Here is a 16,074-nt window from a genome sequence, read left to right on the forward strand (position 1 = left end):
TGTTCTATATAGAAAAACCATTTGTCTTCATGATTCTGGCTTTCTTTTCTTGACTCGTTACCAGTATTTTGATACCGTTTTCATGGTTCTGACTTTCTTTTGAATTATGACATTTAAAACCGTGAATCATTATGCTGGCCTGTGACCTTTAAAGCCGTGAATAATTTGTGAAGAATTTTCTTTTCGAGTTTTGGGATGACGTTCATTTGTTGTGTAGTGCCACATTGAAATGAAATGAATCATTGGCTATTTGGAGTTCATTTGACTTTAATCTATCTATTTAGTGGTTGTTCGATTTGTTGAACATGATAATTATGAGAATGAGATGTAGTCTAGGGACAAGGATAGAGTTGTGAAATTTTTTGCACTATGACCTTCAAAACAGTGCAGAATTTTGTTTCTAGATTTTTATTATTGATGTAAATCGTGATGATGGTCTGTGACTTTTTCAAGCTGTGAATAATTCTAAAGATTTATTTATACAACTTTACAAAGCTATTTTCTCCGCCATCAAAGATGATGGCAGATGGGCGTCACTATTTTTAAGGCAAATTGTATTTGATTGGAATTTAACTGCGAACTCTGTAGGGTGCGTTTCATATATAGGGAAAGCCAAGAAAAACCTTGTTTTAAAGGTCTAATCCATGTTTGATGCATAAAAAAGCTAAGAAAAACAATTTTTTAATTCTACTTGTAATTTCTCAGTTTAAATATTAAACGGACTCTTATGATATTACAATTTTGAGGTGAATTGATGCTTACACTTACAAGTCAGTTTTGGACATTTTAGCTCCAACTAAAATTATGCTTGGTCAAACTTAAAATAAGACGATGCTCTTAAATCAACATATGATCTTACAATTGGTCAAACTGAAAATAAGACGATGTTCTTAAATCAACATATGATCTCCCAATCTCGAGGTGAGAAGATGACGTCACAAGTTGGTTGTGGTCTTAAAAATTCAAATGGTGTTGATGCTTAGAAGTCCATTCTCAAAGTTTTAGACAAGACAATCTGCCATTAGAATGTCTAAATATCTCATTTCATTTTACTAATTTTGATAAATGGAATCATTAAATGATACTAGAATTATATAGTAGTACAATCCACATTTCATTAAATTTTTTTCACATTTCTTTATATTTTTAAAAATTTAGGTTGAATTAAAGGGAAGCATTTGTTTATGCGCCTCACTTAATCTTTTAGTAGTAGTACTATTTTCTAGTTTGATACTCCCTCCGTCCCAAGATAAGTGACTTGTATTTCTTTTTGGGGTGTCCCATTATAAGTGACCTATTTCCATTTTTAGCAAAAAGTCATCTCTCTTACTTTATTCTCCACCTACTCTATTCTCTCTTCTCTCCTCTATTTTTCCCTCTCTCATACTTTACTCTCTCCACTTTAACTTATTTAAATACCATTCCTTAAATCCCGTGCACAAAAGAGTAGGTCACTTATCTTGGGAGGAAGGAGTATATAAAAAAAAGAAGAAGGAGAAAAGTGAAATCCTCCACCCCGCCCAACGAGGAGAATGAATATGGAGAAATGGGAAATGAATGAGAAATTAACTTGATAAAGCACGTGGAACCAAGTTGCGTTGTGATTGGCTGGATGACATGTCCCCCTAAATACAACGTGAATTCATAATAATTTGATCCAACGGTTCAGATCACCCGCCACCTCTCCTTACCCGCGAAGGCAGCGGAAATATCCACGCAGTTGCACCGCTCCCCATCCCCCTCTACCCCCGCGCCGTCGGGCTCCATAAAATCTGCACAAATAATTTTACTTCGTCATTGTAATTTCACCCTTCAACCTTCATTTCTATTTTTTCTTTTTTTTTTCTTTATCCCGTTTGCAGTTGTTGAGTTTAGGGTTAGTAATGGTTGATCGCGGTGTTGCGGGAGATGAACTGATCATCGATTGGAACGAACTATTGGACAATTTGCCTGATGACCTCTGCTTCGATTTAGGCGACCTTCCGCCGGCGGAGGGATTGTCTACGTCGCCGGATTCCGGCTGCTCTCTCTCGATCGATGACATAGAGCATTATCTCTTGAACGATGATTCCTATCAGCCGGTGGAGGAGGAAATTGTCTTAGCCGATGAGTTTGCCGCGGATTGTTTTGCCGAGCCGGAGTCGTCTGATTCGGATCCGGATCGGGTCAAGGATTCTTCTGCTAGTCCGCTGGTGGAAGTTGTGAATTGCGAGGAGGAGATAGAGCGGGAGAAGCCCCAAGAGAACGGGGCGGATGCTATGCAGACGGGAGATAATTGCGCCGCTGACGACGACGACGGTGATGCCAATGATCCGGATGAGAAGAAACGAAAGAGGTAATTGTTGTGAGCTCTGATAATGAATCCTTTGGTTTATGATTGGATATATGCAATTGTTTCTGAAATCGAGGCCTCATGCTGATTGATAACCCTCTGCTTTCGATTAAGGCAAAAACTTGTGTTGGCATCCCTCCCAATTGTGATTTACTGATTTATAATCCCCATTACTGTTTATTAATCCTAGTCTGAGTTCATTAATCAAATTAGAATTATATGATCATCCACCAAAAGTGATTGCCACAAATTTTGCTGTTAAGTGTTGTAAGTATTTTGCCTGTTCATTTGGGAAATTTTGTGGTTCGATCTGTAGTTTGTCTCATTTTGTTAGCAACTGTTAATGTGATATGATCTTGTAGGCAAATGAGGAATAGGGATGCAGCCGTTAGATCACGGGAAAGGAAGAAGATGCTTGTGCGCGATCTTGAGATGAAGAGCAAGTACTATGAAGCAGAATGCAAGAGGCTGGGGAATTTGCTCCAGTGCTGTCTTGCTGAGAATCAAGCTCTACGGTTCTCGTTGCACAATAGTCAGGCATTTGATGCGTCCAGGACCAAGCAGGAGTCTGCTGTGCTCTTGTTGGGTAAGGATTTTCAACTCCTATACTATCATTCCCCAGCACCCAAGAATAATTTTGTGCAGTCGTATTCGCTCCATAAATTAAATGAGCCTGCAAAATTATTAGATTATCACTGATTGCGGTTTTCACTTTTCAGTACTATAAACCAAAGCTTGCCTATCTTGCTATGATGCTATCCATGTGGTTTTTGCTGCAAAACTAATCTTTATCTATCTGAAAACCTCTGTTGCTTACTACCATTCTATCCATGCGATTGAGGACTTTTTATCACTGAAATAATCCTTATCTATCTAAGGCCTATAGCTACTTATCTTGCTATCAATGTGATTGAGAAGTTTTTTCGCCGTTGAAATGCCCTTTATCTTACTTTCAGTATTGTAAACCGAAGCTTTCCTATCTTGCTATTCATGTGATTGAAAAGTCCTTTTGTTGCTAAACTAGTCTTCATCTATCTAAAAACTTCTTGCTATTCATGTGATTGGAAAGTCCTTTTGTTGCTAAACTAGTCTTTATCTATCTAAAAACTTCTTGCTATTCATGTGATTGAAAAGTCCTTTTGTTGCTATACTAGTCTTTATCTATCTAAAAACTTCCGTTGCTTACCAGACCCAGGCGATTGAGGATTTTTCATCACTGAAATAGTCCTTATCTATCTGAGAACCATAGCTACTTATCTTGCTATTCAATGTGATTGAGAATTCTTTTTGTTGTTGAAATGGTCTTTACCTTACTAATGTACTATAACTATAAGGAACTACACAATTGCTGCGAATATGACGTACATAGTGATTATGCAGCATCTTTGTGTCTTGATTTCTGAAAGAAGCATTTTATGTTATCGTGGTGCAGAATCCCTGCTGTTGGGTTCCCTGCTTGGGTTCCTGGGCATCATATACCTGTTAATCCTGCCCATCCAGCTCCTATCAGCTCTGGAAGTGAGTCTTCTGCAAAACGTCGACAACACAGAGCACAGAAGCGTGGCAGCACGAAGAAAAGCAGGAAATGAGGATCACGGGTCTCTGTTCCATTCATTTATGATGGGCAAGAGATGCAAAGCTTCGAGATCAAGAATGAAGTTGAGGCTATTAAGCAGAGGCGATGCAGCCGGCATTGTATCTGGTTTCTTGCTAGTTGGTCATCGCTTAGTTCTCTAAGCGGAGAGAGTTTGAATACATGTGTTTTCATTTCTTTTTGTTTAAACTTGTTGGCTTTTTTTCTATGAGAACTTCTTAGGACTCCTTAGCTTTTGTGGTGACTGTTGATTACTTTAAATAACCAAGGTTTTAATTTGGCATGTTTATCTGCTTTTTTTTATCCATCATAATTTTCAAATGCGAATGTATAACAAAGCAAAAGCTATGATTAACCTCTTATACACACAAAACCAAACCAGTTTATCATAACTTTCTTCTTCAACTTCAAGAGCGGTTAAATCAGAGTGGCAATTTGGCTGCTGAGAATTGACGGTTTTGTTTCTGGACGATGTTAGCCAAAAAGGTATTCGGTCGGTTCAGTTAGAACCGAACTGAATACCCGGTTAACCGAAATCTAAAGGAACCGATATTGAGACACCGAACCAAAACCGAATTTGCCTCGGTTCGGTTCGGTTCCTAACCGAACTAGGTCGGTTCGGTTCCGGTTAACCGAACTGGAACCGAAATTAAAAAAAAAGGTGATTTAGAAATTTGAACTTTAATTCTTCATTAATTGATCATCTGTTAATGGAATGAGTTGATAATAAAGATCAAGTCAATTTGATTTGTTTTTCTTTTCCGAATTCTCCTATTTGAAGATTCTCCATTTTGCGTAATTAATATGTTTAATAGTAATCATGCCGTGTTCGCATAAAATTTTCAATGAAGGAGAACGTAACTTAATTTAGTTGGAGAATGAATAAACAATTAAAAGGGTAACAATCCAAATATCTGAAGATTATGAATTTGTTACTATGATTGTAACGAAAATTCGAAGGAACTTTTATGATAAGTAGTAAATGTGTATGATTTTGACCCGTCATCACTTGATCAGGTCGGTGAGAAAAGTCCAACTCAAAAACCAACAATTCAAACTTTATGTTTGTACTTTATATTAGAAATTAAAAAATAAAAACAACCTATAACTTGCTTAATTTAACAAAACAAAAAAGTTGACCACCTACTAAATCCAAAATTTGAAATATTTATAAAAGTAAACGACTCCAATCTCAAAGCTTCCGAAACAACAAGGTCAATTAATCAAAGTATACAACCTACTTATAATATGCTTAATCCAAAAGTTGAAATATTCAACAAAGTAAACAACTTCAAGTTCAAAGATTCCAAAACAACAATATCAATCCATTAAAGTTTACAACCTACTCAATTCAACAAGTATTCAAAGTTCAAATATTAAAAAAAAAAACTCCAAGTTCAATATTTTCAAATTCCAAAACAAATGCACGACAAAATTTAACTTTCATCATGATCACTTGAATAAGTTCTTTCCAATTCTCTCAATTCTGCATCGTCCAATGGCCACGTCACTTTGCCATCCTTATGTAGTTCCCCCACCACTATAAAAAATAATGAATTTTAAAGAAAATGAGTTCAGAATGAAGAATAAATAGCAATGAATACTCACTTTCATAGTAGTGCTTTTGCAAAAATGGTATTGGTTCTCTTTCCTCTTCCATGAGATATTAGTAAATAGCAATGAATACTCACTTTCATAGTATTGCTTTTTGCAAAAATGGTATTGGTTCTCCTTCTTCTTCCATGAGATCGACAGAACTAGAACTGGACCTCAACCAATCCTCGGAGCATACCAAAGCTTCTACCATTTCCAGTGCCAAAGAGTTTCTAAATATCGACAGCACACGCCCCCCATGCTGAATGCCGACTCAGAAGCAACGCTTGATATAGGAATAGCAATGATATCTCTAGCTATCTCTGATAGAATAGGATAGGAAATACCGTATGTCTTCCACCACCACATAAGAATGTCAAAATCATCATCTTTATTGGCCGGGTATTGCCTCTCTGTGAAGTAACCTGAGAACTCTGAGCTTCCATCTTCATCATCATCATCCTCACTAGCAACACAGAGAATGTTACAAGAACTTTTACCAAGATATCGAAGATTAGTCGATCTACTTGACATTTGACTAGCTGAAGCTATTCATGGTTGTGTTTGGTCAGCCGCTTTCTTGTACAACTCAAATAAGTCAAAGACTGACTTTCTCAACTCCTCTGCCAACTCATTTCCCCGTGCGAGTCACCATACAACGTCTTCAAACAATGCTGCACATGCTTCATCTTTTGTCTAGGATCTAGCATTGCAGCAATGTACAAAATTTTGTTCATGTTTGGATTAAGCTCATCTTCCTCCAACCAATACTTACCAAGCTTTTCCATCATCTTCTTGGCCATGTATCTAATCTCAGAATCTTCATCATCCTCGTACAATTTTATGATAAGGAATATGTCACACATCTCCATTAAGAATGAATGTGATGTGCCATACGTGGTGCCAGAGACCAGACGAGTCATAACATAAAACGATCGGAGAAAACTACACATCTTCCTCACTTCAATCCAATCTTCTTCTCCAGGTACGCCAACTGTGAGGTCGTTGTGTTTCAGGTTTCTCAAATCCCTACCAAACTGGGGAGTGACGTTGCTGTTCAACTTCATAGCCAACTCATATGGCAATGCCGCCTCAAGCATTGAGTAAGCCGAGTTCCATCTAGTAGGTACATCTTGACACAAGATTTTTTTGGTATCAACCTTACATACCTTGGCAATATCCTTGAAGTCCTTAGACCTTGTGGATGAACCCTTTATCCATTTCAAGGCTTCTCTAACTCGTACAACAACCATGCCTATTTGTTTCGTGCCTTCTTCGACAATCAAGTTAAGTATGTGTGCAACACACCTCTGATGAAAATATTGCCCATCGGCAACAAGCATGCCTCTTGCATTGAAGGCGGACTTCATTTCCTTGATTGCCACACCATTGTTTTTAGCATTATCCATGGTGAAACAAAAAATCCTCTGAATGCCCCAGTTCGTAAGGGCCTTTATCAACACCTTAGCAATGTCATCCCCCTCATGACTAGTAATGTCAAAGAAGCTGATTATTTTCTTGTGCAGCCTCCATTCCTTGTCGATGAAATGTGATGTAACACAAATAAAGCTTGTGTTATTGACTCCAGTCCAACATTCGGTGGTGATTGATATGCTACTCATGCTTGGTCTGGAGAAAACCACTTTCACTAGTTCCCTCCCCTCTAGAAACATCTTTACACAATCCGATCTTACCGTGTATCTGCTCGGGATATTAAAGTTTGGTACCATATCACGGCAGAATAAACGAAATCCCTCTCGTTCCACCAATCTGAATGGTTGTTCATCAAGAACAATCATCATGCATAATGCGTATCTGCCCCTTTCTTGGATGTCTTGCCTCAATTCATCTTGGCTGAGTGGTGTTTGATTCTTTTCCGCTTCAATTTTCTTCAAACATGAAGCATGATGCTTCCACATAGAGGATGTGCCATTGTGCTTCGAATCAGCAAGTATACACGTTCCACACAGTTTGCATTTTCCTTTTTGAATTGATTCTTCAAACACTTTATCAAAGTTTTTCCATATAGCCGATCTTACTACTGCTTTACGCTTTTTTTATACCGGCGGCACCATTTCCTCTCTCTCTTCCTCTCCCTCGAGCCCTAGTTCTTCAACTTCAATATCTTCAAGTACCCTATCATGGATTGGTTGATTGCTGCCTAAGTCTTGAGTGTAAGACTCTGAATTTGACATCTTCAACTACAAATCTACACTAAGACACATACTTTTCAGAGAAAGGACAAATGCAAAGAAGTAGTACTAACATTTACTAGAATAGCAACTTGTAGAAAGCACAATATTTCAAGAAACTTAAACTCAAACATCTAGCTTCTAAAACCATACACCGTCGTAGTATAGAGTTTATAATCCTCAAGCAACAGCTATAACAAATATACTTTAGCAATGACTTGATATATATTCTCAAACCAAAAAATTAATTAATCCACAACAAATTACATATCATGAACCCACTAATACCCCACAATATTTCAACAAATTACACAACAAATTACCATAATCTTAGTCTTTTCAGATTCTCATGCATCCTGATATAAAAGCTTACAGCTACTCTAAATTGAGCAATGATAAACAACCAAATTTTGTACAACCAAAATAAAGTTATATTAATAATTTGATGTATTAGTTATATATTAAAATTATAAATATAGTAAGTGGATAAGTTAAAAAGAGTTATTAGCCTTTAACCTCATTTTTTATATTTATATTTGAATTTTCTTTCTATTATTTTTAAAATTTGAATTAAAGTAGGCACTAGTTACATATATAATTCTAAAAAAATAAAAAATTATAAAAAATCACAAATATATAACCACAATATTATGCACTTTCCATGTACTATATATGTATCTAATATTTTAATTAAATTCATAAATAAACCTATTTTTTTGTCAAATAAACAAGAATTTGGTTGTACAAAATTTGGTCACATAGATTTATTGCTCTAAATTAGTAAATTATATAAGAACTCTAACTGGAACAAAGTTTTGGATTTCATCAAAATCAACTAGTTCTTAATATAGCCGATGTATTACCATCAAAATCAACTAGTTCCTAATATACTCAAAAGTCAATACAACATCTTTCCACCTTAATTATTCAAATTTCAGAATGCTTGTATGAATGTGCTGCGTCGCCGGTGAGGAGGAGTCGGCGTGGTGGGCAGGCAGGCTGGGAGTCGCCGGGCGGTGGGAAGGCGGAGTCGGCGCGGCAGTGGGGTGTCTCAGATTCTCAGTGGCCGGTGCCGCGGTGGTGTGGTGTGGCCGTGTGGTGGGGGAGGAGGATGAGTAGCAGTGCAGGTAATCAGATTCAAAAAACGACGTGAAACTAAAAAATTAGGGCTAAGTAGTTTAGATTTTTTTATAAAAATTAATAAATGAAATGAATTAAATTTTTAATAAAAGATTCGGTTCTAAACGGTTCTACTCGGTTCTAACCGATTGGACCCGAACCGAACCGATATCCAATAGACGCATTACGTTTGGAACCGAACCTAATCGAGAACCGAAAAATTCGATTCTCGGTTAACCGAGAAATGTGACAAACGGTTTGGTCATCGGTTAACCGAGGAACCAATGACCGAATTACCAGCCCTAGATTAAGGTGTGCAAATGAAGTCATGAATTGCAAATGACATCAATTAGGTTTAGTGAGAAACGCTGTCCCCTGTTTCCCCTCTCTTTCGATGGATTGAAAATAAAATAAATAAAGTATTATTTTTCTTGGATAAGAAGACGAAGAATATTTATTATTTATAGTTTTACTAGTATATTCGTTCAATGGAGTAATACATTTGATTTTTCTACATATTGTGAAGCTATATAGAAATTCGACTGAAAATTATTATGCGTCGCAATTGATAATCACTTTTTATATATAAGTGGTTTCTAAATTCTTTTGGTAATTATAACATGATAGAAAGCTTGCTAGATTTTATTATTTATTATTTTACATTCCGATGTTGTTATACATTATGTCTTAACTATCAACTCCCCTTTAAAGGTCAACGTTCTAATTTATCGTGAGGTGACTGACTACTTCTCTTGGCCACCACCCCGACTTAGCTCCCAAACATCCTCGTTGGCCACAACCACATTGGTTATGGCCATGTTGGTCACGACTATCTCCTTCCTCAAGCTTACACATTATGTTAAATGTTAATGATCAAATAGAGAAACCATCCTAAAACACTAGTCTATTTAGAGAGACCTTATTTGATCTTTAAACTCCAAACATATTATATTTATATTAGTGCACAACTAAGGCGGGTCGCCAAACAGCTACAGGATTTTTTTTCGTGTATCGCTGGCGGGTTGCCAGCTTAGTTTTGCACCAATCCGGCGAAGCGCTAGGAGGCTACGGCGTTTTGGGCTTGCTCTACCGGCGGGTCGCCGCTTTCAACCATCTCCAAGCTGGCGGGTCGATGTAAGTGATCTACTTGGAATGCATTCACGTAATTATCAAGTGGATTAGCACGTTGACTTGCCAAGTTATTCAAAGTTAATGACACATTCTTGCCACTAATTGTTCTACTTGGACACATAATTTAATAATCCAATTTAAGTTAGGGAAAAAGAAGTTGAATATTTTATTTGCATCAACTACCTCCCTTAATTTTGTCTCCTTAACAAACTATGCAAAAACCTACACAAGTCCAATCAAGACACATCAAAATATCTACATGCTTGTATCCCATGCAAAAACCTACACAAGTTCAAGACACATCAAACAGAAACCTACACAAGTCCAATCAAGAAACATCAAAATATATACTTGCTTGGTATAATCACCAAATCATGTCCATATATCGGTACTCCACTATACGTAGCTTTAGTTTGAACTAGACGCATTTGAGCTCTGTTTCCTACTATCACACGCTCCATCAGAAATTGAATCTCCTTGACCACAAAGCACTGGTTGATGAGAACTTTTTTCTGTATATGAAGTTCGGGATAACAACCAGGTATGCCTACATGCTTTCCAAACAAATTCAGTTGAGATAACTTCTTTTCTATGATATCACCAATCTTTTTCGTCATAGTGGGACTGTCTACGAGTATGATCAAACCTAGACAACAAAATAAAATAAATACTAGTTAATAGTAATAAATAAATAATACGGAGTAATTCAAAAGATTACGTACTAGTACCTGATAAGGCGTCACTCACTGCAAGTAGATAAAACAGGTAGATTTCGAAAGGGAATCTGGTAGGAAGTCCATGCTTCTTCCACTCATGCAAGTGAAAATTATATAGATTTCGAAAGGGAATCTAATAGAAAGTCCATGTTTCTTCCACTCATGCAAGTGAAAATCATATGCTGCACGTGTACAATATGATTTCTTCAAATCAATCCAGCATTCTTTAATGTGACACTTGTTAGTTTTAAACACCTGAAAAGGATTAATGTAACATTAATAAAGTATTAAGATAACATAGTTAATTTAGGTAATACTTACTTTAGCATAGTCATCCACATTTCGCTTTATCATATCTCCATATGGCTCCTGAGGGTCGTCGTCTTCCAACAAAATTTGTCCATCCATAGAGTCAACGTTCCAAATTCCATGCGCATAGAGTCGGGGTTCAAGTAAACTTGCTTGAGCCCCCTTTTCTGAATGGGAGAACAGAAACGCAAATTTCATATTTACAAAAGGTTTTTTGAGTAAGCGTGTCTTGTATGGATCCCTATCAAAGTTGCCCGGCTTCTCATGTGGATCACTCTCGAAACTGAAATCAACGCCGAATGGATAGCTATCAGGTGAAGCACTGGAAAGTCGAACATGATGTATAGACTGCAAAAATACAAAAATAAAAGAGTTAGTAATATAAATAAAGAGTATTGTACGAGTGGATCTCGGATGTCCTCAAGGGGCAAAATGGTACTTTCACGTTCAAGGGGCCGTGGTTCACCAACCTCAACTGCGTCGTCGCATCCGATCTGCATAACCTAGAATACCTTCTCAAGACAAAATTCCGCGTAACCTAGAATACCTTCCGATCCGCGTAACCACGTTCTCTGCTGCATAGTTTTGTGCTCCTCTGTTGCATAGTTTTGTGCTCTTTCTCTTTTACAAAGGTTTATTTCTTTTATTATTTTCCTGCTCCTCTTTGCATAGTTTTGTCCTGCTCTCTTTCTCTTTGACGAAGGTGTATTTCTTTTAAGGTCGAGATGGCGCAGCTGATATCATTTTTTTCTGCTATAGGTCAAGATGGCGCAACTGATCCGTGGCCGATTCCAATATCTCGTGTCGGTAGGATCAATCTCTCTTCTTCTTTTACGTTTGACACTAGTAATTGCTCATTTCATCGATTTGGGTCTCATCTTTTAAGTTTGACACTAGTAATTGCTCTTTCATCGATTTGCGTCTCATCTTTTACGTTTGACACTAGTAATTGCTTCTTTCATCGATTTGCGTCTCATCTTTTACGTTTGACACTAGTAATTGAGCTTTTTATCTCCTTACTTCCTACGACCTCGCTCCGAGCGTGTCGGCCGCGGGCTTCCTCTCTTTCTTCTGCGAGATACAGAAGATGGAGTTACGAGTGGATCTCGAATGTCCTCAAGGGGCAAAATGGTACTTTCACGTTCAAGGGGTTGTGGCCTCCTAGCGCTTCGCCGGATTGGTGCAAAACTAAGCTGGCAACCCGCCAGTGATATACGAAAAAAAATCCCGTAGCTATTTGACGACCCGCCTTAGTTGTGCACTAATATAAATATAAAATGTTTGGAGTTTAAAGATCAAATAAGGTCTCTCTAAATAGACTAGTGTTTTAGGATGGTTTCTCTATTTGATCATTAACATTTAACATGATGTGTAAGCTTGAGGAAGGAGATAGTCGTGACCAACATGGCCATAACCAATGTGGTTGTGGCCAACGAGGATGTTTGTGAGCTAAGTCGGCGTGGTGGCCAAGAGAAGTAGTCAGTCACCTCACAATAAATTAGAACGTTGACCTTTAAAGGAGAGTTGATAGTTAAGACATAAAGTATAACAACATCGGAATGTAAAATAATAAATAATAAAATCTAGCAAGCTTTCTATCATGTTATAATTACCAAAAGAATTTAGAAATCACTTATATAAAAAAAGTGATTATCAATTGCGACGCATAATAATTTTCAGTCGAATTTCTATATAGCTTCACAATATGTAGAGAAATCAAATATATTACTCCATTGAACGAATATACTAATAAAACTGTAAATAATAAATATTCTTCGTCTTCTTATCCATGAAAAAAAATACTTTATTTATTTTATTTTCAATCCATAGAAAGAGAGGGAAACAGGGGACTGCGTTTCTCACTAAACCTAATTGATGTCATTTGCAATTCATGGCTTCATTTGCACACCTTAATCTAGGGCTGGTAATTCGGTCATCGGTTCCTCGGTTAACCGTTGACCGAACCGCTTGTCACATTTCTCGGTTAACCGAGAATCGAATTTTTCGGTTCTCGATTAGGTTCGGTTCCAAACGTAATGCGTCTATTGGTTATCGGTTCGGTTCGGGTCCAATCGGTTAAAACCGAGTAGAACCGTTTAGAACCGAATCTTTTATTAAAAATTTAATTCATTTCATTTATTAATTTTTATAAAAAAATCTAAACTACTTAGCCCTAATTTTTTAGTTTCACGTCGTTTTTTGAATCTGATTACCTGCACTGCTACTCATCCTCCTTCCCCACCACACGGCCACACCACACCACCGCGGCACCGGCCACTGAGAATCTGAGACACCCCACTGCCGCGCCGACTCCGCCTTCCCACCGCCCGGCGACTCCCAGCCTGCCTGCCCACCGCGCCGACTCCTCCTCACCAGCGACGCAGCACATTCATACAAGCATTCTGAAATCTGAATAATTAAGGTGGAAAGATGTTGTATTGACTTTTGAGTATATTAGGAACTAGTTGATTTTGATGGTAATACATCGGCTATATTAGGAACTAGTTGATTTTGATGAAATCCAAAACTTTGTTCCAGTTAGAGTTCTTATATAATTTACTAATTTAGAGTAGCTGTGTGCTTTTATATCAGGATGCATGAGAATCTGAAAAGACTAAGATTATGGTAATTTGTTGTGTAATTTGTTGAAATATTGTGGGGTATTAGTGGGTTCATGATGTGTAATTTGTTGTGGATTAATTAATTTTTTGGTTTGAGAATATATATCAAGTCATTGCTAATGTATATTTGTTATAGCTGCTGCTTGAGGATTATAAACTCTATACTACGACGGTGTATGGTTTTAGAAGCTAGATGTTTGAGTTTGAGTTTGAGTTTCTTGAAATATTGTGCTTTCTACAAGATGCTATTCTAGTAAATGTTAGTACTACTTCTTTGCATTTGTCCTTTCTCTAATAAGTATGTGTTTTGGTGTAGATTTGTACTTGAAGATGTCAAATTCAGAGTCTTACTCTCAAGACTTAGTTTAGGGAGCAATAAGCCAATCCATGATAGTGTACTTGAAGATATTGAAGTTGAAGAACTAGGGCTCAAGGGAGAGGAAGAGGGAGAGGAAATGGTGCCGCCGGCATAAAAAAAGCGTAAAGCAGTAGTAAGATCGGCTATATGGAAAAACTTTGATAAAGTGTTTGAAGATTCAATTCAAAAAGGGAAATGCACACTGTGTGGAACGTGTATACTTGCTGATCCGAAGCACAATGGCACATCCGCTATGTGGAAGCATCATGCTTCATGTTTGAATAAAAATGAAGCGGAAAAGAATCAAACACCACTCAGCCAAGATGAACTGAGGCAAGACATCCAAGAAAGGGGCAGATACGCATTATGCATGATGATTGTTCTTGATGAACTACCATTCAGATTGGTGGAACGAGAGGGATTTCGTTTATTCTGCCGTGATATGGTACCAAACTTTAATATCCCGAGCAGATACACGGTAAGATCGGATTGTGTAAAGATGTTTCTACAGGGGAGGGAACTAGTGAAAGTGGTTTTCTCCAGACCAGGCATGAGTAGAGTATCAATCATCACCGAATGTTGGACTGGAGTCAATAACACAAGCTTTATTTGTGTTACATCACATTTCATCGACAAGGAATGGAGGCTGCACAAGAAAATAATCAGCTTCTTTGACATTACTAGTCATGAGGGGGATGACATTGCTAAGGTGTTGATAAAGGCCCTTACGAACTGGGGCATTCAGAGGATTTTTTGTTTCACCATGGATAATGCTAAAAACAATGGTGTGGCAATCAAGGAAATGAAGTCCGCCTTCAATGCAAGAGGCATGCTTGTTGCCGATGGGCAATATTTTCATCAGAGGTGTGTTGCACACATACTTAACTTGATTGTCGAAGAAGGCACGAAACAAATAGGCATGGTTGTTGTACGAGTTAGAGAAGCCTTGAAATGGATAAAGGGTTCATCCACAAGGTCTAAGGACTTCAAGGATATTTCCAAGGTATGTAAGGTTGATACCAAAAAAATCTTTTGTCAAGATGTACCTACTAGATGGAACTCGGCTTACTTAATGCTTGAGGCGGCATTGACATATGAGTTGGCTATGAAGCTGTATAGCAACGTCACTCCCCAGTTTGGTAGGGATTTGAGAAACCTGAAACACAACGACCTCACAGTTGGCGTACCTGGAGAAGAAGATTGGATTGAAGTGAGGAAGATGTGTAGTTTTCTCCGATCGTTTTATGTTATGACTCGTCTGGTCTCTGGCACCACGTATGGCACATCACATTCATTCTTAATGGAGATGTGTGACATATTCCTTATCATAAAATTGTACGAGGATGATGAAGATTCTGAGATTAGATACATGGCCAAGAAGATGATGGAAAAGCTTGGTAAGTATTGGTTGGAGGAAGATGAGCTTAATCCAAACATGAACAAAATTTTGTACATTGCTGCAATGCTAGATCCTAGACAAAAGATGAAGCATGTGCAGCATTGTTTGAAGACGTTGTATGGTGACTCGCACGGGGAAATGAGTTGGCAGAGGAGTTGAGAAAGTCAGTCTTTGACTTATTTGAGTTGTACAAGAAAGAATTCACTCTAGCGGCTGACCAAACACAACCATGAACAGCTTCAGCTAGCCAAATGTCAAGTAGATCGACTAATCTTCGATATCTTGGTAAAAGTTCTTGTAACATTTGATACAGATATGCATATCGCAGGATATGCATACTTAGTCAGCATTAGTTAGGATTTGATTAGATTTTATTTCTTAATTTATTTCTTTAATTAGTTAGTTGTTAGTAGATTTGAATTTTGAATTAAGTTAGTTGCAGATTTCTCTCATTTTGTAAGTATATATATTGAGGCTCTTAAATGGTGAAAACCATCTTGGAGAGATCAGTTTATTGGACGAGTTTTTCTCGTAGGCCTCCTTGAGGATTAGGCCTCTGCGGAGGATTTCCCTTTCCTGTTTTGCAATTCAGTTTTCTTTCAATAAAGCCGACCATTTCAAATTCCAGATTCTATTTTACTCTCTACGGTATTTTGTATTTTGTCCAGGAGTTAGTGTGAGAAATCTGTTTGACGGCCTTTACCTCCTAT

The 16,074-nt window shown here is 37.6% G+C and overlaps 1 protein-coding gene and 2 pseudogenes across 1 annotated transcript; 2 read left to right on the top strand and 1 right to left on the bottom strand.

Moving 5' to 3' along the window:
- Positions 1-1,675: 1,675 nt before the first annotated feature.
- Positions 1,676-4,209, top strand: BZIP60 (basic region/leucine zipper motif 60). The gene is made up of 3 exons (XM_048126903.2): positions 1,676-2,335; positions 2,695-2,918; positions 3,765-4,209. Exons 1-3 carry the CDS (start codon positions 1,884-1,886, stop codon positions 4,067-4,069), a joined length of 981 nt encoding a protein of 326 aa, XP_047982860.1. The 5' UTR covers positions 1,676-1,883; the 3' UTR covers positions 4,070-4,209.
- A 1,862-nt stretch (positions 4,210-6,071) lies between these two features.
- LOC148933847 (zinc finger BED domain-containing protein RICESLEEPER 2-like) lies at positions 6,072-6,873 on the bottom strand (annotated as a pseudogene).
- Positions 6,874-14,783: 7,910 nt separating this feature from the next.
- LOC148933848 (zinc finger BED domain-containing protein RICESLEEPER 2-like) lies at positions 14,784-15,597 on the top strand (annotated as a pseudogene).
- The last annotated feature ends 477 nt before the right edge of the window (positions 15,598-16,074 follow it).

This window comes from Salvia hispanica, chromosome 1, assembly GCF_029641045.1.
Source record: "Salvia hispanica isolate PSC_SH4W2 chromosome 1, Shi_PSC_v1, whole genome shotgun sequence".
Taxonomy (NCBI): Eukaryota; Viridiplantae; Streptophyta; class Magnoliopsida; order Lamiales; family Lamiaceae; genus Salvia; species Salvia hispanica.